This window comes from Mytilus edulis, chromosome 8 (assembly GCF_963676685.1).
Source record: "Mytilus edulis chromosome 8, xbMytEdul2.2, whole genome shotgun sequence".
Classification (NCBI taxonomy): Eukaryota; Metazoa; Mollusca; class Bivalvia; order Mytilida; family Mytilidae; genus Mytilus; species Mytilus edulis.
In genome coordinates, this window is record NC_092351.1 from 81,710,438 (window position 1) to 81,737,322 (window position 26,885).

General features: G+C 30.9%; 1 protein-coding gene across 2 annotated transcripts; it reads right to left on the reverse strand.

Moving 5' to 3' along the window:
* Nucleotides 1-234: 234 nt before the first annotated feature.
* On the reverse strand, nucleotides 235-19,524 carry LOC139486397 (uncharacterized). Of its 2 annotated transcripts, XR_011655575.1 has the most exons (9): nucleotides 19,412-19,524; nucleotides 19,144-19,321; nucleotides 13,589-13,670; nucleotides 11,216-11,363; nucleotides 10,385-10,535; nucleotides 9,559-9,735; nucleotides 7,761-7,922; nucleotides 1,602-4,642; nucleotides 235-1,323 (listed from the first exon to the last, which is right to left on the reverse strand). XR_011655575.1 is itself a non-coding variant. In XM_071271272.1 (8 exons), the coding sequence occupies exons 1-8, from the start codon at nucleotides 19,487-19,489 to the stop codon at nucleotides 5,218-5,220; spliced, it is 1,368 nt and encodes a 455-aa protein (XP_071127373.1). In that variant the 5' UTR covers nucleotides 19,490-19,523; the 3' UTR covers nucleotides 5,202-5,217. The 2 variants fall into 2 exon arrangements, 1 of the variants encoding a protein (XP_071127373.1); XM_071271272.1 differs by lacking the exons at nucleotides 235-1,323; nucleotides 1,602-4,642 and adding an exon at nucleotides 5,202-5,609 and having other exon boundaries at nucleotides 19,412-19,523.
* Nucleotides 19,525-26,885: the final 7,361 nt, after the last annotated feature.

A 26,885-nucleotide genomic window follows, 5' to 3' on the forward strand; every position in this document is an offset into this window, starting at 1 on the left:
TTACACCTTACAATAATTCAATACACCAAATATAGTAGAGATCTTGCTTATAGTATCTGATGTATGGACTTGCCACAAAACTTAACCTTGTTCACTAATCCATGAAATTGTGTTGAGGTCAAGTGAAAACTGAATGATAGAAGATGGTTATTTAACCCTTATGACCTCTTGACCATTTATGACATAATGAACATGCTCTGAAAGCTGGTTTTCATACAAATTAATAAAACAATATAATTTTCTTCATTGAAATTTCAATGAAACATTTTATTTTACTTGCGTTCTTTATATCACAGATAACATTATAGAAATGACAAAATAAATGTCAAAAAACAAATATAGGCAAAAAAAGCAGAAAAAAACATTATCTAGCAAAATTGAGATTATCACAGAAATAAAATTGGTAATTGAGCATAACTGACTACTATTTGACACTTCTTATAGTTATGTGCAGAATGTATAATTTCTAAATTACAACTATATTCTATAAATATAAAACCTAAAGCAAGAGGGTGTCTTCTTTGTTACCTTGTAGCCTCAAACTAAAAAGGTGAGGCTAACAAAATTGGCATTTCTAGTTGGTACTAATTTCTATAATGTTTCTTATACATCTCTCAATTCATGAAAACCTTTTCAATCCATTTTCACTTAATTTTTTTTTAACTATTTTTAAAAAATAAAATATTTACTATTTTTATAAAATATATGAATCTTTTTTTTCTCAACATAACAATTATAAAACATTCTTTGAAGCAGACATTTTTTGAAGGCTGTTCAGTCAGTGTTATTTGAGTTTTGAAGACAAACAATTACTTACATATTTCTATAGGATGTTATGTTTAGAACATATGAAAGCATAAAAGAAGTACAAGCAAACAAAATATAAATGGTTTTGAAAAATCCCCCCTGTGGACAGCCCTAATAAAGAAATTTATTCTCTTAGCAAAATAAATTATAATAAAATATATCTAGGGCACCATAGAAAAAAATTATATAGCGACTAGAATCAAACACTGTGAGATTCTCTATAAATCAAATTTAGATATATACATACATGTAGTACACTGTTACAACATTAATACCAACCCTGATTTATCTTGACAACAGTTAACAATATACACAACTGGTGTAACACAAGTGTGTTTTATTTTCTTAATTACATTATAACTACATGTACCGTAAATTCAGCAAATTATTACGAGGTTTTTATTATTGGGAAAAAAGTGTTGTAAAGGCAATTATTCAAACTCGCATTTTGAAATATTTTATATGAATTAAACAGGATTTCTCTCAAAATCGTAAAAATTAAAATCGCATTTAAGTCTTAAGGTGGTACCTAACACTACAGGGAGATAACTCTGTAATATCAGTAGAACGTTTTAATGACGTTGTGTTCTTAAGGGAATATTAAGCTTCTCAATGATCAAAATGAGTGTTTGTCAAACTGCTATATAACCAGTGTATTTTTTCTGATTAAACGGTTGGTTCAATTTTTTTGATTTTTTTTATATTTTTGTCAAAGGGTCAAAGTAAATACTTTGTCAAAATTTTAAGAAAATTAAACGAGCCAAATTAAATTTAGTTCAGGTGTTAGGTACCACCTTAAATAACAAAATCTCAATAATAAGTGCTCGCAATAATTTCTGAATTTATATATTAAACAACAAAGACTGCTGTCTTTAGTGAAGTAGTTCTATAAAGTTCTATGTAATCGCCCCTCCCCCATTTCGAAACCAATCTTTGAAAAAGCCAGTGTAAAAAATATATCATAAGCTATGAAATCCAGTGGACAAATAATAAGCAATAAATAAAGCACTAAACAAATTTTTTCACTGGTAATTTTATTTCATACAGAATAAATATATTTGATAAACCCATACTTCCAATATATCTTTTGTTATCTATGATAGATACGTCACATGTAGTATATTTATTGAATTCCCCCCAAAAAATGTTTTTATACCTCCAATGAGAAAGAATGATGTTTTGCGAGAAATTTCCTCATTAGCTTTAACAAATTGTTTATCTGCTTTCATTGTTTATAATACCATAGCGAGGTCATATCTCACAAAGAACTCAATACAAAGCACATTTACAAAATCTCTTTAATTACTTTTAACGATTTTTCAAAAAGTTTACAAACCCATTGACCTACATAATAAATAGACAGACAAAAATATGAACCACTTCCAAGTGTTCAAGAAAAATAATACTGATTCAATACACTTAAGTACAGAAAGATGTATTTTAGAAATAGTAAAATGTCTTTGAAAAATAAACCAATCAAAACAGAATAATATATATAAAATCTAAGTACATTTAAAATGCATTTATGTGAAGCCTTAAAGTGGTTTGTTTCATAAATGCACACATAATAAGGCCAATAACCCAAATGTAGAAGACAAAATGTAAAGTATAAAAAATTCAATGTTATATTGGAATTTATTTGGGAACCATTATATCTATTTTTCCATAAAATGTTTCCGTATACATTTATGTTAAAACTAAGAAAAATCTAATCATATCAAAGATATAAAATGTTGGTTACATTTCTATTGTTTATGACATTTTTGACCAATCAGGACGTTTTGATGTACATTTTTGACCAATCAGGACGTTTTTGTGTACACTTTTGAAAATATTACCCAGGCTGCATTAGATTCTGAAACGGCGAATTGATAGACCATGGGGTCAAATTAATTGCATTTCCAACAATAAGATGGCAGTACAATACATTTAATGAGGAAAAATGAAATTCAAAATTTAAAATGACCTTTGACAAGCTGACAAAATATTTTTTTCTTTTAAAGTCTGGTACTGTTTCTTTAAATATAATTCACAATTTCATAAAAACGAAAATTCACCGAAATATTTAAGAAATTGCAAATTTTAACTCCATACAATGGGATGTTATTCAAAGTATTTTGTATTGAAGCTAGTCTTACAAAATTGCTGTTGAATTATTTTGTCTTTTTTTGTTTGTTATTGCACTATCTGTTTAGATATACAAAAATATATATTTCGAAAATAATTAGTTATAAAGAAGTAGTCATCAAAATAAAAAATATGCAAAAACTAGACATTTTTACAAGTTCAACTTGGTAATCCTGGCTATTTCACCTTTAATGTATAATTGATGCAAATATAATTACAGAAAGGCCATATATTTTGGGACAATAATCATTTAGGATAGAGCACTATAAATATTTTATGGGACAGATAAAAATTCCATCAATTTTATACTCTCTATATTGTTATATTATTCTTTCAATATCACAAGAAAATTACAGTATTTCATTGCAACCAATTTAATAAATGTCTTTGACATATGCAAAAAGTGTATTCATAATAGCATTTTTTTTTAATGCTGCACTATTAACTTTTATTGTCATATTTAAAAATATAAAATCATTTTTAGCTTTTGGATTGTGCATAAATGTTTTCCTTATTATATTTAATTCAAAACATTTAAAAAATAAATGTTTAACTGTTTAAAATGATGCAGATTTTAATACAATTTTTATGCAAAAAATAATAATAAAGGCAACCATAAAAATATACATAAAACATTTCAAATAGCTTTATGGATAAAATTAATAGTTACAATAAAATTATGAAAAGTATGTGACAGCAATCTAAATAGCAAATTTAATACCAAAAATATTTTATAAGAAATTCCCCAAACCTTAAAAAGCATACACATCTCAAACTTTTTATTTCATAAACAAACCAATAACAATTAAACTTAACAAATGTCTTTAAGGTGGTACCCAACACTTCGCTAAAATTAATTTGGCTCGTTTAATATTCATAAAACTTTGTCAAAGTATTTACTTTGACACTTTAACAAAAATATAAAAATTTACAAAATTTTGAACCAACCGTTTTGTCAGAAAAATTACACTGGTTATATAGCAATTTGACAAACACCAATTTTGATCAGTGAGAAGCTTAATATTCCTTTTACAACACAATGTAATTAAAACATTTAGCTGAATTTACAGAGTTATCTCCCTGTAGTGTTAGGTACCACCTTAATATAAAGATTTACAACCAAATCATTTACAATTATGAACTGAGACATGTATAAATGCTTAAAGAAAGTAATAGTTTGATAAATTTTGTCCACGCTTCCCACAAAAATAAAAATAAAGTCTAAATTGAAAACAAATTAATATATATATGTTCCTAGTCAAAACAATAAATGTGAAGACCTGTAATTCTCCTTGTTTTTCCTATTTTAAAGAATACATTTGAAGGCACCTTTGAAAATCATGCTGCATATATCACATTTTTGAAATTCCTGCTCCTTATATACAATTCTTAAATAAGACATAGGTAAAATACCATGAGATATAAAATTCAAATTTGAATATGCTTTCAAATCACCTCATTTTTCTTCCTTACACAACGATGAGCATTTCGAACCTAGCTGATTAAATAACTATAGATTTTACATCAAGTCTCTAAACAATAACTGGACCTTCATAATCTGATATTCGGTCTAATCTTGATACCTGTTGTATTGGAGGGAACTTTATGGCGCCACCTATTGGTGACCCTTGTGACATTTTGAACCTCGGTTTGGGTTCACTGTACAGATTCCCGTAATCATCACCATCAACATTCTGGGAAATTATTTCTGAAATGATGTCATGACATTTTACAACTTTAATAAGCTTCTAATACTTTAAAAAAATAATTTTTCAGTTCATATTTGAATATGCAAAATTATAGTATCAATATTTTTAAAAGATTTGCCAGACAAAAGATAAGCAAAATTCATGATTTCTAATTTTCTAACTTCAATATGTTAAAATAAATAAAATATATAGTTTTCTATTTTTCATCATCTGTTTAATATTTCATTATATATCATTATTGTTATTATCTACGACGAGGTAATAAAAGTTAAATGCAGTTTAGTACTAAATTGTGCAAATTAGGAAAAGAAAACATATAAAATGGTTGTGAAAAATGTGAGACAACATTTAACAATACAAAAAAACATCCATAACAAATAAAAAAAAAAAATTTAGTGATCTCCTCAGAGAAAATTCAAACTTTTAACAATAAAAGTTTGCAAAAGAGATCTAAACATTAAATGTTTATAGAGTAGGATTTCATCAAACCACAAAAAATAGCAAAGTCCCTACTTAAGTACTAACACATCTGAAAATGTAGCGAAAAAAAAGACTGACTAGAAAATCATGTTTATTAATGTAAAAATTCTGCAGGGCTGTATGGACCTGGAGCAGGACTATAATTAGGCATCGGCACTTGCATCGGAAACTGAAACTGTGGTGGACGGCTGTAGTTGGTAGGATTGCCTGAATTATAGTCCGTAATAGGCGTACATGCAACTCGAGACCCTGGTTTTCTCACTGGAGTTGGTGTCATAGCTGGACTATTTGGTCCAGAGACCCTGTTTGAAATGTTTATTGGAACACTATTATCGGAATCTGATATAGGCGTGCTCGGTTGATTTGATCTGCTGGGTGTTCGAGAAGCAGGGCGGTACGGAGGGGGAGTTGGGGCATGCACTGGTTTTGATGGTGGCATATCTCCTGATCTATATGCATCTAGTATTCGCCTAATTGTGTCTTTATCTGCAAGAAAACAAAAACAAAGCAAAACTGTAAAATCCACACTAAAAGTTATGACTGTATGCAAATATAAAAGATGTACAAAATCATGCAATACAAAACTGTGTTATTACATTGAAAACTTGGAAAAGGAGCAATTTTTAAGTGAATTTTATTTTATAACATTGAAAACTTTGAAGAGTAGCAAATTTCAATTGAACATTTTTTTTAAAATTTAGAACACTTTGAAAAGAGTCATTTTCTAATAAACTTTTTTTGTCACATCAAAAACTTCTAATAAAAGCAATTTTCATGGTTGCAACACTGTTTTCATTCGATGAACAACAAAATAAAATACTCTTAGCTGATCCAAAATAGAGTTATCTCTCTTTGTCTGGTATTTTTAACGTTGGGCATGTTTATACATCTTTAAAATGACAACTATTAAACAGTATCTAAAACTTCTCTTCTAACCAACAAAATAATCACTTGGCTCCAAATTTTGCAAATTCAAATACAGCTATGATTTTTCTTTCAATTTAAATTAATTCATGATCATAACTTAACAATAAATGTCAGAAACATTAAAAATACTATGAAAACAGTGTTACAAATTTTCAAGATATATCAAGAATGATTTCAAACTGTTTAATAGCTGTCTCAAATACACAAAGTCTTGTTAATTGTTTTAATCCAAATTGAAGTGATGATGCAATTAAAGAATGAGACACCAGCTAATGTTACATGTATGTAAAAAATGTTGAAAAACAACTACCGGTAAACTGAATCATATTTTACGACTTTTTGGAAAATCAAAATAAGACAATACCATGTATAACTGAAAACAACCAATCTCTCTTTTCTTGCCCTTCACCTTGAAATCATAGCAATGTTTTCCAATAATGCACCAAACTCAAATCCTGTATATAAGATACTCAGAAACATTGAAGTGTAATCTGTGAAATTTTATACATGTACCATATTCCATTGACATTGTACTGCAAATTTACTGATATGAAGAGATAGTGATGTTCAAAGACCAATAACAACAATGTATCCCAAACCTGTCTGTCTGACAAAAATGTCAGACAAAAAATCATTTGGTCAGACAGAAATTTTCAGAATTTTTAGAAAAGATATTGAAGTAAAACATCAAATTTCTTTTTCGGTCAGACAAACTCTAAAACAGTTTGGCACAGACAGCTTTGTAATGCACATTTACTGATATAATGAGATAGTGATGTGCAAAGTCCAACAACATGAACCTTTTTCTTTTCAGAGCAGTGGCTTGACAGAATCAAGTTCACTGTAGCATAATATAATCTCCACTGAAGCATAACACATGTGACGTCAAGTTTTACATTTTTTACATTCCTTTTCCAAAAAAAATATTTGGACTCAAATAAATGCTTTTATCTTATTTAAAAAATGTATTGAATTAATAGGGTTAATAAGACTAATTATTCCATATTGGTATTATTTTAGTAGGTTTCTCTATATGAATTGGATTTTGAATAAAAAAGCATATTCACCTGAGGAAGTGTTATTCACCGCGCTAAACGTCACACGCTTTTTCATGCAACGTTATGGTAAAATGTTTCATGTACAATTTGTTTTGATATATGTTTGACATTAAATATATGATTTTCTTCCCTCGGAATATAGAATAAAACAATTACTGTCTTTTGTTTCGGTAAACATGGGGTTTAATTGACTTTTGAAAAACTGATATTCACTTCGGCCGTCAGCCTCAGTGAATATCATTCTTTCAAAAGTCAATAAAACCGCATATTTACCTCATCAAAAGACAGTAATTGTATAATATTCAAAATCTATTGGTATAGCATTTAGTATTCATCTAAGTTTTATTTGTTCATGAACAATGTGTTTATTTATTGCACTACCCAAATATATTAAATGCATCATAAAAACCAAAACAATGTTCAACTGACAACAAAATTCCTCAAACCCATGCTCAACTAATCTTTGTCAAATGCATGTTAAGATGATAATTTGTGATTCAGGCAGAAAACACATGTGCAGACAAAACAAATTGTCAGTGAAGTCATTCAAATTCTAAATTTGCAACTACTTACCCAACTACATACATGTATCTTCAATTTAGCATAAAATTTCAAAAAGCCAAAAAAACACAAAATAAAATGTGATAGTTACCTTCGGGTGCTGCCTTTTCGTAATATTTTTTCAGAGTTTCGGCACCAAGTTTACGGCCGACATCTTTAATTTGTTGTACCACATTACCAGAATTATCATTGTAGTGTCTGTCGTAGGTTGTTCTCTGTTTTATATGATTATATCTTAACGACGCTGTTGGTACTGAAAACAGAATTATATAAATTATAAAGCTTATACAACTGATAACATGATTGTGTCAAACATCTGTATATTTATAAAAAACTGTGGATTCATTTAAGAATTGAATGCTTCTTTTTGTAACATCATTGGGGTGTAAAAGCGTTGACCGAAGTACATTTTGTATGAAGCGCTGAAGCACTTCATTCTAAAAATGTGCGCACGGTCAACACTTTTACAACCCTATGAAGTTAGAAAAAGAAGCATTCAATACTTATAATTACAATTTTTAGCTATGATCATGAAAACACGAATTTTATAATTGTTTTATTTAATTCAACTGTGCACTTTAATGTGGGACCACGTGTTATCATGAATGAAAAGTTTTATTAAGTAATGCAATTACTTTATAAGGAATTATATGTGATGTGCAGTTAGCCAATCAGAATAATGTATCATAATGAAACATACATCTAATGTTTATTACTAATTATTACTATTTGTTGGATATCCATTTTCAAGGATATTGTGGATTTTCAATGTCACACAAATGACAATTTTCTAAAGGAATTTATGCAGACTTTGACAAAAACCACCGAATTAAATATCAATCAAATTGCCAGTTTTCCTCAATTTTTATTACTTGTATTAATTGGTTTCCATGAAAATAAAAAAATCCACAGTTTCAGTTTTTAAAAATGTTGACATTAAGCAAACAGTGATTATGTAAATGTCCACAGACATGGCAGAATTTTATATATCTTATAAATTAAAATTTCTATTTTTTTTTAATTGTGTTTCTTTCTTTCCCGTTGAGTGTAATTGCCTCTATTTACTATTACCTTTATAAGGTAGATCTAATGAATTGTGCATGCAACATGATGCTTTGTACAATTATTGTATTGTTATATATGAGAAAGAGATCCTATCAGTCTCTTTGAGCAAATTAACTAGTTATAGACTAACCCACAATAAATCAATAAGGTTTTTTTCCATGCAATTTATTAATTTATGACAAAGTTATTGTAAATTGAATTTATAGCCTTTTTAGGTCTAGAAAGAAATTATATCAACAATCTGATCAGAATTATTTTCGCAGATACTTTATTTTGCTTTAAGGCCACTTCACAGCAATTACATCTATCAGTTTTCAAATTTACATTATGAAGTTAGAAAAGGAAAGATCAAAGTTTTAAATTCATATTCGCTTTATTTTTCTACTTGTGAAAGTCATGAAAAATTAGTTTGTTAACAGTACTTATAATTTTATTTTTAGAATGTCAATAAAACTGGCTGCAATCTAGTGGAAATGGGGGAAGGGTGACATTTGCAATTGCTTGCAATGGCAGATCTAGTTGTTTTTTCCTGTTTAAATGGTTTTACACAAGTCATTTTTGGGGCCCTTAAACAGCTTGTAGAAGGCTGCACTTTGACCTATAATGGTTTACTTTTTACAATTGAGACTTGGATGGGGAGTTGTCTCATGACACTCATACCATATCTCCTTATATTTGTTTTCATCTTTTTCTAAATGTTTTGGTTGCTTGTATTTTTCATTTTAATATTTCTTTCATTTTCTACAAAAATATTGTATCAACTTTTGTTTGCACTATTGAAGTTACTTTTCAAAATGGCATATTTTGACAGTGCATATACTTACTTGTGCCATTAACAGCCATACTTTTCTTTTTATTACTGCCATATCTTGAGATAGGAAGTTTTAATTTTTCAGGTTGTGATGGGTTTTGATAAGAATATCTTGCTACACTGTCTAACGTGTATGGAATGTCTGCCTTCCAATCTGGTGGAAGAGTATAGGCACTTTTTAATTGGAAACCTGCCAAAAAAGAATGAAATAGAATCTAAGGTTTGCTTCAAAAATATCGATATAAAATTAAAACAAGTTTTTGCAGACTCTGGCAATTCCAGTTCTTTTGGCACATTTATCTCTATTTTGTCTATGTATATAACTAATTCAAACTTTAATCATCTATGTAGATTGAATCTTTCTTTTTATAAAATTGTGCAAATCATTGGGATCATAACTGTACGGGTGCATATGTTTGCAAATCTAACAAAAGTGTTCTCCTCAATGTTCTGAATATGTATGAAATATTTGCAACTTATTTAGTAAGCAATATTCAACCATGTTCATATAGTTTCTTAGTAAAGAAGATTATTTTCCAATGGATTTTGTTATCTAAATTCGTGGCACCTGGGCAAACAGAAGTCATTTTAAAACCATAGAATACTTTAGCTTTTTGTTCTGACATGTCTGAAGGCAAAACGTCTTAATTAGGGAAAACAACAATGTAACCTTAATACTTATGAAGTAAACAATATCTGATTGGAACTTTGTCCAAGAAAAACTCCATTTCCAAAGAGGCAAAGTTTCTGACTGTTTTACCACTTGTAGTAACATAGGAAATCTCTTGAAAGTGGAGTTAAAATATAGGATAGCAAATGATTGTCCTTTATTAACATACCCTGAGGAATTCCTAGATAATCTGTCTGGTAAGTGGACTGACATAGCCGCTTGTGTACTTGGTTAATTTTATCATCTGTCAACTCCTCTGACCAGGGACTAGGTTTAGGTTCTGCCTGGGATTTTGTTGGGAATCGCCATACCATAAATGCCTTAAAAAGAGGCAGTATATGTATTTAAACCAACCAATTATACTGTCACGTGTTGATGACAAACTTATAGATGGACAGACAACTGTGTTTGTATGTCCATTATAAGTGAAGTCCTGAAATCAGGGGTATAAAAATGAAAAAAAGAAGTAAAATTTGTCATTAAAAGGCAATAAGAAGTCGTCTGACAGCTTTGACTTCAGTGTACAGTTGGTAGACCTTATCATTTTTTTTTCTTCAGATATATATGCAATTAATATGCATTAGAATGTATGTTAAAAGCAAAGATAATGATTTTGTGTGCACTTTAAATTAACAAAAGTTACATTTCTCACAAATCTGTACATTACTTTCCATTAAAAAAGACAAATTTGTCGATTTAATTTTTTAATCATTTAAATAAAAGAAAAATATTCTTTAAGTAAAAAAACATTAGTAATTACATACGCTGAGTTTTGAGACTTGAAATTAATTTTGAAAAGAAAGACTTTTCCTACAGATTCCATAGTCAAGAAGTCAGGTTTTCTGATATTCAAATATATTTTGCTTACAGAAAATTTAAATTAAAAACACTAAGAGAGCTTAATATATAAGAAGAAATATTGTATTGGAAATTTTTAGTTATTATAAGGTGGCCATTGTTTGATTGTTTAAAGTACATTTTAGCTTTTTGTGGTTTATACCTGTAATGGATGTGGATTATTATTTCTTTGTCCAGATGCAGATCCACTTCTGATAGGTGATGTTGGCCTGTTTGGTTTATCTTTATATTCTTCTGCATAAGTAGTATCTCCAATTGGTCCATTTCTAAAACCATGTGATGTCATCGGTCTAAAAATAACAAATAAGAAGTCTTTAAATTAATTTGCTGTATCAATAAATAAAAGTTTTTTAATGACATGAATGAGGAGGGTTATCAAATTAGACTTCAACAAACTGTTATCATTCCATAATACGTGTCTTCGTAAAATTCTGGCCAAAAACCATCAGTAATAAAGACCTATATAACCTAACTTTACAAAGAGACATCAGAGTAGAAATTAAAGAAAGGCGATGGAAATGGATTGGTCATGTTCTTCGAAAAGACAAAGATGACATAACAAAGATAGCTCTTCGTTGGACACCAGCAGAAGGGAAAAGAAAGAAAGGGAAACCAAAAGAAACATGGGGACGCACAATAGAAAGTAAACTGAGAATCATGGGAATGACATGGGAGAGGCGGAAAGAAAGGCTCAAGACAGGCAACAGTGGAGGGCTAAGGGTAGTGGCCTCATGTGCAAGAAGAGGATTAAGTAAGTAAAGTAATAAGGAGATGTGTCAACAGGATACAAAGTATTTTTAAGTCATATTTTGTAACCAGTACATGTTTCAGCAACTAGCCAGGCCTACTTTCACAAACAATATCCTTTGATTTTAAACAATTCAATACACTAATTGGATCCAATTTTCGTTGGATAATTTTTTTCAAACACAGGATCTGATATAATCATTACTGTCAATTTGACTTGAAACCATAAATATAAGAATGTATATTGACAAAAAAATAAATCTGTTCAAAAGAAAAACTTCAATTTTAAAATATTCCAGTTTTTGATAAAAAAAAAAAAAAGTAAAAGTTCCGGAGTTGTTACAAAAAATGTTTATAATTTATTCTTGAATTTCCTGTTCATCATAATCAAAATTCTTTCACCAGAGCCCTTTGAAAAGTAAAATAAAACTGTTCTATTGTGAAACTATAATTCATTGTACAAATGAGCTGTAGTGTATTTCAAACATACTTTGATCCAATTTGGTTGTGCTAAATGATGCATTTATCAATTATGGTAATAAAATGCTATCAATATAATTATTTAGAAAAATGGCTTTGTATATAAGGTTGTAACAGCATACAAATTAGTAATTAAAATTTTAAATGAGAAACTCAAAGAAGGAAAGGTGTTTTTGATCCTGAACTGAATTGATTTTAAATGAGAAACATGTTTTCCCTCATGTTTCCTAAACTAAATATAATTTACAAATTGTTATATATACATGTACATGTATTGGTATTTAAAAAAAATCATGTCTTTTCTACATCTATCAATGGCAATATTGAGGAAATGTTATTTTCAGCTACAATAAAATGGAAATACTAAGTGTAGATGCATTTATTCTCATTGGCATAATCATTCTATATGAAAGGGAGAAGTAGAAAATATCTCATATTTTAATCCCTAACTTCATCTGTACATGAAGGTTTCCTATCAGACTGAGTACAACATTTTTTTTCATTGATAAGAAGTTGGAATTCCTTTTCAAGCTCATACGAATGTATAAAATAAACCAACAAATATTCACTGCAAAACTCTACTTTATACTGTGGATTCATTTTTTTTCATTGGTACCAATTTTCGTATATTGAGGAAAACTTGCATGTTTGTGAATATTTATTTTTTTGATTTTGTCAAAATCTGCAAATTACCTTATAGAACATCAGTATTTCGTTGAAAACTCAATTTTATGGTTCACCTGTACCCACAAAATCCACGAAAATGAGTATCCAATGAATAGCATGAATCCACAGTACTAGCCCCTGCTAGATAAGAAAATAGTACAACCTTCTAGATATGTACATTGTATTACTTTTTAGTTCCAACATACAATGTAGATACATACATTTGTATAACATTTAAACCTACATGTATAGTTGCTACAAGTTACAGGTGTACTTCATTATTTCATCTGTGGGTAATTGTCTCATTGGCAAATATCATACCACATCTTCTTATTCTTATCATTACCAGTATATATATATCAGCAGGGTTTAAGAACATTAGTTGTTCGACCTGTTAGTCAATTTCAAATGTGTTTTGAGAAAATATACTCTGTCACTTTTTGGGTCTTTTGGAAAATGTTGTTTGTGCTGTATTTAGAACCCATTACAACTAAATTTGTTTTACATGCACAGGTATAAAAATTGCGATTTTTATCCAACACAATCATAGGTTTGATCATTGTTTTCAATTTTGAGTTGTGTGTATATATTTGCTGCAAGTGTGTTTATCAGCTATATTTACCTTGTTGCTCCCGTGAATGGTTGCTCCTTCTGTGGATAATCCCTAGTGTATGACGTGACATATGGATTGGAATGGTATTGGCCTGAAATATTCAGTCAAACAATTTACATACATTTCATATGATCTCCAACATACATTAATTTGTATCTGTAACACATTTTATAATTTATACACTTATAAATAATGTGACCTTTACTTATGTTTTAAAACTGCCATTTGAATTTGAAGGACTTGATCACTATAAACTTACTATCAATTATGTATCAACAAGCCAAAGTCCATATAAATGTTTGTATTATGAATTAAATTTCAACAATCATCAACTCATATATATAATCAAAAATATTAGTTTATCTAAGAGAAAGCAAATCATATTTACATTAAACAATGCATTTATAAATCAAAAATATAACTTTTAGAAATTTGTTGTCTTAATTAATTATATATATACATGTATATATATGCACAAGTAAGGAGCATGTAATTGAGTGGTTGTCATTTGTTGATTCGTTACATAAACAGGTATTTGTGTTTTGTTCATTTTTTTTACTTGTTTATAACTATGACATGCCTGGTAACATCAACTTTTGAAAATCTAAAGGAACACTAACATTTGATTAATAATTTACATCTCAAATGAATGTTATCGTATGCACCTGTCATAGAAAAAAATTAAACCTTGGTACACTTTCACTGTTCAAATTTAAACAAATTAATACAATACTAAATGTCTTGTCGTTTGAAATACTTAGTAAAGAGAAGAACTATCTAAAGTATCTTCATACTTATGTTCATTAGAATACTATGACATGCAGCGATGCCTGGTTACATCGAATTTCTTAAATTTAAATAAATGATATTGTGATTAATAATTTACATCAATAATGAATGTTATCATATATGCCTGTCACAGAAAACTTAAGTAAACCCCCCTATAGTAGCCCATATATCATTTTAATTGATTCATGTTTAGTTACCTTTTATCCAATATTGACACAGTCAACAATAGAAATAGTTTCATTAAACTTAGTTGTTAAAATTTACTTGTAATTCAACAATCTAACAAGGAAACACACTGGTACAATGCGATTTCAACTGCTATTTTACTATCACAATTGTTTTTACATTGAAAACTAATATTCTGTCGAAAGATTTTTCGGAAATTTAAAAAAAGAAATTTGATCATGATTTTATTTGGTTAGTCAAGTTTACTTGTTAGAATGATTGCCAATACATCGAAGGAACTGCTTATTGACAATTCAATGCAATTGAGATTAAAAAGTTTTTTCTCTCAATACAAAATTATAAATACGTAAGTCAGGCTTGCTTTCATTATTGTGTTAAATGAGGTATTAATAATAGTTAAGACCTTACAATTTTATATTTAAATACCAAACAGGTCTATCCATTCATTATTAACACACAGCTACTTTACTACACAGTACGATCTAAGCTATCAATACAATTTTTAATAATTATTAAATGAAAAAATTTAAGGTAAGGTTTGCGTACACAGGGAGATAACTCGATTTCAAATAATTGAAAAAAGGAGGGATCTGCCATTTTGAATTGAATTAACCATTATGTTCGATAACTACAATATTATCGAAAATAAAACAACACCTACCTCAAAATCGCCGTTTTGGTGTAATTTTATCAAAATTTGAATCGTACAAGTAACGTTATGACATTCAGTTTGTTAGTTTTCATTTATATGACGTCACGTTATTAAAGCCGTAACGTCTTTGTGCAAAAACCATTCATAAAGTTTCGCGGAATTTTATTTTATTTCATTTCATAAATGTACATTTTCATGCCCCCGCCGTAGCAAGGGGTATTGAGTTTTATCCTTGTCTGTTTGTACGTCCATCCGAATGTACGTCCGTTTTTACAAAATTGGTTTCCGTTCTCTAACTTTAGTTTGCCTCAACCAACTGATATATAAAACTTATGCATAATGCTTTTTACCACAAAAACACAGAATAAATTTGAATTTTGATGTCGTCACTTTTACAGTTTTAGATTTATGAGGGGTCGGACAGGGTACACATTTCTCCTCTCTCCCGTCCCTTTTCTCCTGTCACCCGCCGTAAAACCTTTAAAAAACCTAATGTGTGGGAAGCTCATTTCAACAAAAATCGATCTAATATCTTGTGTTTTGATGGCTTGTCCCCGTCCTGTCCTTTCACAAGATAGAAGTGTTGTTTATTCTGCTTCAAGAACCCCGATAATTTTTTCACTGACTGTTAAGCTGTCTCTTTCATTGAATTTGTTACAAGTCTGATGCACGCCGTTTCCGATTTTTTATAAAGTATAAATACAAATTATAGAAACGCAGGATTGAGTGAAAAACGGCACATTTTTTGTGACACTTTGAGTCAATTTCGTTTAAAATGGTTGGAATTTACATAATGCGCCACTGATGTGTTTTACTTAATAAAGAGTAACCCACACGTTTACATCATTCGAAATATATGTTATTTTATCAATCACTTTTACAACTGACGGAATGTTTCTAATCGTAATTTTTTTTATGGATGCATTAAAAATGTGTCTTTCAGACACAACTATTGTATTGTGTCGTCCTGAACATACCTGAAGTATTTGCCACCGGACATTTTACAACCCCTAATCAAACAAACTTCTATGCATATCAGTCAACTTTGAATTAATTTATCTAAAAACAAGGATGGTAACATGTGTCTCTACACATGCACGGACTCACTATAAAATCCGGGAAATTGTTAGTTTTTAGTCTTTCTCCGTATATATATAAGAGATCATAATGAAGTACATGTAGTGACGACGCTCGGGAGTATTTTTATGAGGTTGTTTTCTGAATTTTTCGTTTCTGTTCTCTACCTTTAGTTTGCTTCAACCAAATGTTATAAAATTTATACGTACAATGCTTTATAATGGTTTATATTTATGCAAGAGGGGGCATCAGCAATGTCCCATGGACACATTTCTTCAAACTCAAGAGTCTTGTACATGTATTAGTACACAAGTATGACAAAATTTAAACACCTCCCCTTCCGACTGATAGTTGTGGCCATAAAAGTTAAGGGACGACATCAAAAGTTCAATGAAGGATAAAAAAAAAAACTTAATTCCCATAGTTTGTTCACTGACCCCCTCCCCCCTCTTAACTTAATTTGGGAAAAATTTGATTGACCAACATGGATATATGTAAAATCGATGTCAAATTAATAAAAACTTGCAGCAACTTTTATCCCCCCCACCCCCCAAACTATTTGAATTCAGTTTTTTTTTATCCTACATTGATCTTTTGATGTCATCCCTAAGTTAATCACTGTTTTCTCTCCTTGACTATGTTCAGTCCCAAAGTGTTACAAGACAAAATGATTCTTTGTAAAAAGATGCTATTAAAGATGACTCCCTTATTTGGAGATCAACAAAAAAAATATTTTTGTGTTTTACAGAAATGACAAGATGAACACATAACGCCCATTTCCGTAAAAACGAGTTCGGGGACATACCAATTTTATTAGCTCATTATAATGCAAATAGTTAAATCCTAAAGTTCACAGTTTTTTACAAAAACGGTGGACCCGGAAAAGGGATATTTTTGGCTTTTTGTTGCCATGGCAACGGGTTTTTTTTAACCCAAAAATTAAAAAAATCTTGTTTTTAGGAACTTTTTATGATTTTTTTAATTAAAATTTATTATTAATGAATGGACCACAATTATTTATACATATTTTGTTCAGTTTTATTTTTTTTATAGTCTCTCGCATACATTATTATTTCAGAAGAATTCAAATACAATTTTCCCTAAAAATCGTCAAAAATCGGAATTTTGAGCTTTTCACATGAAAAAAATGGACGGGCGATGTTTGATTTTTTTTCATTAAATGATTGGGTACTCCTCCCTGAACAAAATGATGTATCATATTGGTGTAATATCACTAAGAAAAAAATCCAGGTTTCATGCAAACCTTACCTTAATCAGTAAACAGTTTTTTCACAACTGCATTGAAGGCTCTAGAATAATTATTTCCTCGACTTTCTTGTATCAGATTCTTTTACTTTTTTCTTATCAAACATAGTAAAAGTTAGAGGTGGAAAACTGCCATTACTGTATATTGGAAGTTCATGCTGTTTCTACTTATGATGTCTTATCATGTTTGTCAGGGAAACACTTAAAAAAATATTTTGGTTTGTCCAAACCCTACCCAAAGGTTGAAACAGTGGGTGAAGGGTAGGCATTTTGTTTCTTTTTTTTCAACAAAGAGAAATAGTCAAATGTTTTTTAGTCTCCATGTTTATTTGATTAAAAAAACTTGTTAACATCAGCTATTTTTTGGGTAGGTAAGGTTAAGGCAAACAAACAATCTTTTTAATGGCCCACAAAGGCGGATCCCCCCCCCCCCTTTTCGGGAGAAAAGTAACTTAGTTTGGTTGCTTATATAGGGAATCACTGAAGCGTGACTGGAGCAGCCCAACCCCTTAGGTCAGCCAGTAACCCCCCCCACCCCCCCCCCCCCCTTACAAAAAGTTCTGGATCCACCACTGGCCCAGGTCTTTCTCTGGCAAAAAAAATTGGTTGTTGGCATGTACATGTACAAGTAGATTTATGTTAATTATTGACCCTAAAACTATCTTAACACTTATTACCAATACATTTTATTATATTTTAGAGAGGAGGCATTTAGTGAGTGAAAACTAGTAACTATAACAGTGTATAATGAGTCTCTAAAGAGCCTGTGGGGCTCATCTTCATCTTCAACTATGGCCACTTTATATTAAAATTATCAAATAATATTAATTAAGGGAAATAACTCCATAATTAGTTAACTCATAATTTCAGTCATGTTGACATACACATACATTTTGTACATATGTGTGTACAATGTTATTGTCGATCTTTAATAATTTGTTAATTATAATACATGTAATATCCTGCTGATAATCATTTCATTTCAATGTTTCTATTCATCTTTTATAGGTTTCAAGAAAATAGTAAAAACATGTCAAAAAAATATATCACTAAAGGGCAATAACTCCAATAACTAGTTGAGTTAAGAAAATTTTGTTTTAAGACTATCAAAGATTAAAGATAACTCCATCTATTGATGGACTGTTTATCATTTTTGGAATACATGAAGTTCCCCATTGGAATGAGTTAGTCTTATGTATATGCATTTGGATTACACTTTTCATTATTTAGGCTAAACTGTTTTTCTTAAAAAATTTCACATACTTGAAACTGAAACTGATTATGATGTGATTTTTACTTCAAAGATTGCATTTTGGTGTATTCTGACAGAGATATTTATAAATATGTATACCCCTCCCCATATTTTACATGTGTAACCCAGACTTGGTCCCAGACCTACAAAAAAAATATATATGCAGATCCAAATGAGGGAAAAGGGGGGTACATTGTCCCCCTTTTATGTGAAAAATTTGGATTAACCCTGACTTTAGTGGGATATCTTTCAGTTTCAGTGGGGTCCTTCTTATCTTCTTATGAAAATTTGGATCCTCAACTATGGCCCCATCATCGGCATGGCCTTGACCTCTGAACTTACCTCCAACAGTTGGCATGGCAGTATGGGGTCGTGGATATTGTTCTTGTTGACGTTCCCCTCCAATTCTTAAGGACGACAATAACTCCAAAGCTTTAGTTCTATCTCCTGAAGAATCACTTTTATTGTAAAACGCCTCTAAATCTTTTGCTAACCCTTGAGTGACAACTTCGTCCCCCACCTGAAAAAAGTACACATTTCAGTAATTCAACTTTCAAGATAAAAATTTCGGATGTAGGAAGAATGAAAAGTTATAAAAAGTTAAACATACCCTTGTATCAGTGTTAATATACCCCGTATACATATTGTCTGGTGTGTACATCCTACCGTAGTCTACAGCAGTCGCCATTTTCGACACTAGACTGCCAAAATCATTTACAAAAGAATTGATTGGCTAAAATGAACACGTGCCCGATAAAAAGGTTGTTGTTGTTACGGAGTTAGCGTTGCGTTGCTAAGATCTAACATGTGCACAACAGCCTATTTAAATTTCCTATTTTTAATTTCCTTTTACGTGTCGTATTATAAAACGGCTTAATTGAAAACACAAACAATCATTTTAACCTAGATGAAAAGAAAACACAAAATTTCAACTGATAGTACAGTGGAGTTAAAATTATTAATCCGACAGGTTTTTATTTCAATCAATAATTAAAGGCACTTCGATCTACAATTAAATAGTTAACAACCTAGCACAGATGTTTATAGTTGGATTAAAAGTGACTTTGAAATTTGCCTACTGTCAAAATCCACTGAATTCAATAGTACAAAAATCATAAATCCCTACAATATTTATATTTATTAGCAATTAATTTAAGACCCCCCTTTTCATTTTTTTAAACCGACAGATGTAATTAGATTTGATTCAGCATCAGAAATCATGAATTCAGAGGATAGCCGATGATAGTATATATCATCATTTTTACTCGGTCACGGGTGCATGCACTTTTCTTATTTTGAAGATCTTAACTTGAGATTTTTCTGGGGTGTTTTTTTTTTTTGGGGGGGGGGGGGTAACTTGTCAAGTCTGTCAAGTTGCTGTTTCGTTGACATATATCCAACACAAATTTAATTATTTCCATGACGAACAATCAATTTTCTTGAGAAGAGGGACCGGAGAGACACCAGAGGCCGGGACATTCAAACTCTATAGTTAAAAAAACCAACCCAAAAACTTACAACACCACGACTAAAAAGACTAGGACAAACAAAAGTACACAAAACACAACATAGAAAAATAAATTAAGACTAAGCAACAATAACTTTACCAAAAACTGGGGATGATTCAGGTGCTCGGGAAGGGTTAGCAGATTCTGTTCCACATGTGGGACTCAAAAGCTTATAAAGCAGTTTTGTATATAAAAAAAAATAAATGATGTGGTATGGTTTCCAATGAAACAATATTTCAGAAGAAACCAAATGACACAGAAATTAACAACTATAGGTCACATTACGACCTTCAACAATGAGCAAAATCCATACCACACTGCAGCGGTAAAAACGCTCCTAAATGACACACTTCAAACGATATTAAAAACGGCCTATTTTCAAAACACAATAATTAAAAAAAAACAAAGTATGTAAGACAGCAACAAACGACAACAACTGAATAACAATTTACAGGCTCCTCACTTGAGACAGACACATGAAGAATGTGGCGGTGTTAAACTAAATTAAAGGCGCTACCCCCTTTATAACTTGAGACAGTGCATGTATAACCGTACATCATGTATAGTTTGGTATAAAAGCCTTTACGCTATCATTAAATTACCCGGATTAAGTTAAATTCAAGCAGAACTTGAGAAGAATATCGAACCACGGGATCGAAATGAAAACGTGTTACACGAAATGGTATATCAAGATGAAATTCAAGTTTACTGAAGTATAAAAAAACATTCATATTATGCAATGTGACTAGAAGTTATTAAGACTGAAACGCGACAGAAATATGTTTCGGATTGACACACGTACAGACAGACAGACTGACGGATTAAAGGACGAAAGGACATATTTTAACAAGTATATATCTAATATTTGAAGTGGGTGAATATATGAAAAACAAGAATTTGATCAACGCCGGATAAGTATGGTTACAATTTTTTTTTAATTGAAGATTTTTCCGACTTGTAAAATAATTAATTACCCGATAATTGATGAAGAATGGGTATATAAAAAATAAAAAAATTAGCACAAACGGGTAAGATTATTATCAGCATGGCCAAAATAGTTAAAAAGAAAAAGAAAAACTCCGATTACTACCAATTACATATATATGTTTCATTGAAAGAAAAACCAAACTTTCGTTCGTCCGTACAAATCAAAAATATTTCTCTGATTTCTGAAACTCACCTTATTTTAGAAAATTTAATTCATGCCTTTTGAAAAGTAAATACTTTTTTAATAACTTCTCAAGTTAATACTGTCACACTTTCTCTTTCTCTCTAAATACTATTAAACCCACCTTATAGTAGGAAATTAATTTAAATCCTTTCTAAAAGTTTCAATAATTCATTGCATATGCATTTGTACATGCACAAGATTCCATACACATAAATCGAAATGATCGTTGTCCTACTCAATGAAGGGTGCATAAATCTTGACAACTCCCATGTAACTTCTCCCTAATCAATTGATATGAACATCCAAAATAAAATACTGTATTATTTCAATAGACTGCTAAGTAGTAAATTCACATATAATTTCACATATAACTTCACCCCTTACCATAAAAAGTAATAAATTTACTATCCAAATGACATTTTAATGTTTTAAATATTGCATCTCCAAAAAATACTTGTGTACTTACCGAGTAAGGTATGGAATGTTGTTAGCAATATAGATAACAGAATAATATACCTAAATAACTATCAATTATTTAACAAGAAACATCTAAATGAGTTTTCTCTATATTATTAATTGGTTGCTTGGAGAAGTCACTCCGGTATTCATAAAACCAATACGCCGAACAAAGAAATGTTCTGCTCTGAGATTACAGTAATTGACTGATAAAAGTCACATTTACAGTAACTTGTTTTCCATTGATTTCCTCATTTTTTCTCTTTATATGTACTGACATTAACTACTAATTCAGTCTAATTAAGACGTCAGATCTTGTATGGTAATCAATTGAACGAATGGAAGAAATTTAAGACGGCGTTTTCATTTTTGTGGGATCAGAAAAATTGCAAAATTAAGTACCTTATACGACATTTGAAATTAAATGAAAAATACTACTACACCTGCAGGAGTTTGTATAGAAAGACATGAATCATATATAATGAAACATCACTGGCAAAATTTGGATCCAAAATGCCATGCAGTCCTGTTTAAAGTTGATTAAATAACAGATAACGAAATTGCGCATATTTGATATATATTTTCGGGGTTTCTTAAACAGTGGTCGTGGTGGAAGAAAGGGGGCGGGATTGGAGGGATGTTGGTTAAGTTTATCAATTCTGAAGTGTAATGGCACTTTTTTACTTAAGGTCTTCTACCCCTGTATAGCGTAACCAAACTAACCCAACGATTTTATTTTCTATGGGGTGGAGTGGGTGCCAATATATGGCCTCTCCAACAAATTAAATGATTGAATTGCTGATTTTTACTAGTAAAATCTTAAATTAAGCAAATGCACCAAACAGCTGCTTAAAAAAAAATCCAAAGAAATATATCAAAGTCAATCTACCGAAGTCCTGTATAATTTTTAATAATAAAAAAAGTTCAAATGGAAGACAATAAGACCACAAGTATCAAATCTAAATGACATCTTTATTTGGATTAGCACTTCATGTATGATTTTTTTTGGCCATTTAACTTATTCGCATACGGCAGTATAGTACTACAGTAACAAAATACGAAACACAAAAAAAAGTACAAAGGACCTTATCCATGCATCGGATCGACACAGATTATCGACAATACCCATCTAAACATTCAACGATAACCCAAGCCCTATAAGAGGACCCCCCCCCCCCCCCCCATGTTACCGCCCGTATTTAAAATTCCTTGAGAATTTGTCTTGCTACATGTCAGTTAAGTACTCCGAGATATCTTGATAAAAAAGTTTTCCAAGATTTATTTTTATCAGTTCATGTTCTGTAATTTAATTTTTCTAGATTATGATTTTTTATAAGTACATAAGTGGAAGATACTTACTTAAACGTAACTTGTTAGTGTAAGGAAATGCTACGGCATGTTGGAAAACGTTTCCTTCTCCCGACGTTACCAAGTTTTATTCCAAGTCGTTATGACGCATTATGACGTTAATAACGTTACCGCTGTGCCGTGGTGCCGCCGTTACGACTATCGTGACTCCCATGGGAATATTATCGTACATGTAGTACTGTTTTATGTACTTGTTCGATTTGAGATCAACACATGTGCGAGTATGTGAGAATTATCTACAGTGAAACGGTGCTTCTTTAAAATAACGTTAAAAAGAGGTTGGATATCCATCTGTCGAAATGGAGAACATACAAACTATGGTTTATTAATAAAAAAAAAAACAAGACCTCACCATCTCTCTAGGTTAATCAAGATCCGGTGTCCATGCTTCGCTTTCCGACTCGTCTAGGTGTTCATATAGGTGTGCATATTTTAGAACTTGTATACAGAAAAGATGTGGTATGCTTGCCAATGAAGCATTTATCTACTAAGACCGAAGGAACAAATACAGTTTACCATACTGCCGTAAACTACGAAGAAAAATCGCACAGTACAATAAGCTATCTAAGGCCCGATGTGACAAATGTTAAACAATTCAAAAGTGAAAACCAGCGGTCTGATTAATACAATGTACTTATACCACAACAATGAACGAAAAAACAAAGGAGTAGGTTCAGTAGTACCCCTTTTTGGCCCAAAAATATAGCAGTTTTACAAAATTGATTAGATGTAAACTTTTAGTTATTTTTTGGAAGGTATAATGCCTCTGCTACATAAGTATGGGTTGTTTTTGGTATTACGATGCACATATATCGGGTACTTGCATTATTAACTCATGCTTAATTACTGAAATCTTCACAATTTCAGCATTTTACTTAAATTTTTAAATGAAAGTGGCCGCATTCGTGTTCATTCTTGATATTGAAATGTAAGTTGTGTTTAATGACAATACATAACATATATAAAGGTTTAGGATGAACACGGATGCGGCCACTTTCATTTTTGACAAAAACCATATGAAAAGAGACAGTTTTTGGCATATTTGATAGATTTTTCATATTTAAGCTTGTATCAGAGCGTTTTAATGAGTGAATCAGTTAAAATCTTTCACAAACAATAATTGAATCAATTGAAATAGACATTTAAGTGTTTAAAAAGTGTCAAAAATCTTTCGTCAGTTGAACTTAAAATTTGTGGCCAAAACCGGCCCTTACCGGACTTACTCCTTTGTTAAACAGTGACCATACAATGAGAACAGTCGCACGAAGACTATATATCTTTCAGTTATCAGTGGTTATTGAATTGATATATATTTCAGCGTGATGAACACCTTACCAATTTCAAGCACTAGTTCAGTACTAATGGTTTTCCCGTTTGAATGGTTTTACACTAGTAATTATGGGTCCTTTATAGCTTGTTGTTCGGTGTGAGCCAAGGCTCCGTGTTGAAGGCCGTACATTGACCTATAATGGTTTACTTTTTCTAAATTGTTTTTTGGATGGAGAGTTGTCTCATTGGCACTCACACCACATCTTCCTATATCTATTAGTATATAAAGTTTATGAACAAATTCCTTACTAGAGAATGTGATGGGGTAGCAGGTTTTGTGCCTTCAATGCCCCCATAATCTTGGACAGCGATGAAACAATACAACATGAAAACAAACTTCTATGTTGTTATGTTACACTATAGTTTCAGATAAGGGTGAACGTTAGTACCTATTTAAACGTTAAAACCCGCTGCATTTGTTTGCACCTGTCTTAATTCATGAATCTGATTTTCAGTAATTGTCTTGTTGATTTGTTGAATAGTTTCCGTAGTGTTTTGTTTAGTTTATCGATTTTTATACAGATTAGACCGTTGTTTTTCCCGTTTGAATGGTTTTACACAAGGATTTGTATAGTGTCACTATACAAATTTTTGTTTTACACTAGTCATTTTTGGAACCCTTTATAGCTTGCTGTTTTGTGTGAGCTTCGTGTTGGCTCCGTGTTGAAGACAGTTCTACGACCTATAATGGTTTACGTTTACCAATTGTGACTTTGATGGAGTTATCTCATTGACACTCATAGCACATCTTCTTATATCAGTTAAAATAATCGATTTCAATATCCATATGCATGCAGTTCGATATTGGTTTGACAAAGGCATCAAATTCCATGAAAATCAATGAAAAAAATAAAGAGTTGTATGATGGTTAATAATAAAACTATCAGAAAAAAAACAAGGACATAAAGCCTTATTGGCCAATTTCTTCATGCTTGTATAGATTGATTTTGGTCGGCTAATGCTTGCTTTTTTGTGTATAAACGTGCTTAATCTACAAGCATTAGGAAATTAGCTTTAAATTAAAACCTATAGTATAAACTTAGCTATAACATATATCTTGAATAGCAAACTAGGCTAATAACAATCAGTTGCAGTCAGTGGACTAGCTATGTTTGGACACACATGCACACACTATATGCTATTTCATTGCAGTCAGTTTTTATTGCTGGAGGAAGCCATATATAAGTAATTGAAGGCAAACAAAACCATCGGTTAACAAGAGTACACACTCTGAAATGTCTTGCCTTCTTGACTAACCATTGATATTATGTTGATACATGTAGTCCTAAATATAAAGCTGTACTTCAATTAACACATCACAGAAACTTGAAAATAAGGTCAAGGGCAGATAAGTATAATTTAAAATATATATACATCTTACAATCAGTTCATACATGCACCAAATATGCTTAAATTTTAGTTGACCTTATGCACATCTATGAAACAAGCTTAACCAAAAAAACTTAAAATTGATTAATGGACCATGAAAATAAGACCAAGGTCAGATGAACCTTGCCAGACAGACATTTGCACCTTACAATATTTACATGCTTTAGATATAGTTGACCCATTTTGGGACAGGAAGGGAACCATCTGCAACAGAAGTCGCAGACTGGACATAAAAACTGACAATCCTAGTGAATTTAGATTGGAGTTGAATGTATTTGACAAGTGTGGGATTCAACCTTAGTATTAAAAGACTAGTAACACAGGAGTTGGACTATTAGACCACTACTCCACTGAGAACTGACCCCTTAGTAAGATTGCATGATATACCCAAAATAATATAGTGATGCAAGTGAAGACTTCAAAGATTTTAACATATGCGAGACTATTATACTTACAAATGGAAACCATTTGAGCAATAAAGGATTTTTTTTGTCTCTATTTGAGAAATGGTCTGCATTATATTCTCATGAACCATTATAAAAATCTGATTTCAAATAATGATATGGACATCATACCTGTAGCCAGGGGGGGGGTTTGTGGGGTTCAGAAGACCCCCCCCCCCTTCTTGAAATCAAATAAGCACTGTTAAAGTCAACGTTTTGTTCAAATTGTGACTGTTAAAGTCGAGTTCATGAGTCCAACGAACCCCCCCTTGGAAATTCCTGGCTACGGTTTGGACATTTTCTAATTTTGAAGACACAAAGAGAAATGCAAAACATTTTTACACAGGTATAATCATGCTGTAAAAAGAAACAAATAAAATAACATAAAACAAGACCTGGTTATTAAATTTATTAAGAAAA

Excerpts from the sequence above, each read along its gene's own strand:
- LOC139486397 (XM_071271272.1), bottom strand. The coding sequence starts at position 19,489 with ATGGCGACTGCTGTAGACTACGGTAGGATGTACACACCAGACAATATG. Across the intron at positions 13,671-19,143 it reads TGCCATGCCAACTGTTGGAG|GCCAATACCATTCCAATCCA; the intron begins GTAAGTTCAGAG and ends TGAATATTTCAG. Across the intron at positions 7,923-9,558 it reads TATGGCTGTTAATGGCACAA|TACCAACAGCGTCGTTAAGA; the intron begins GTAAGTATATGC and ends TTCTGTTTTCAG.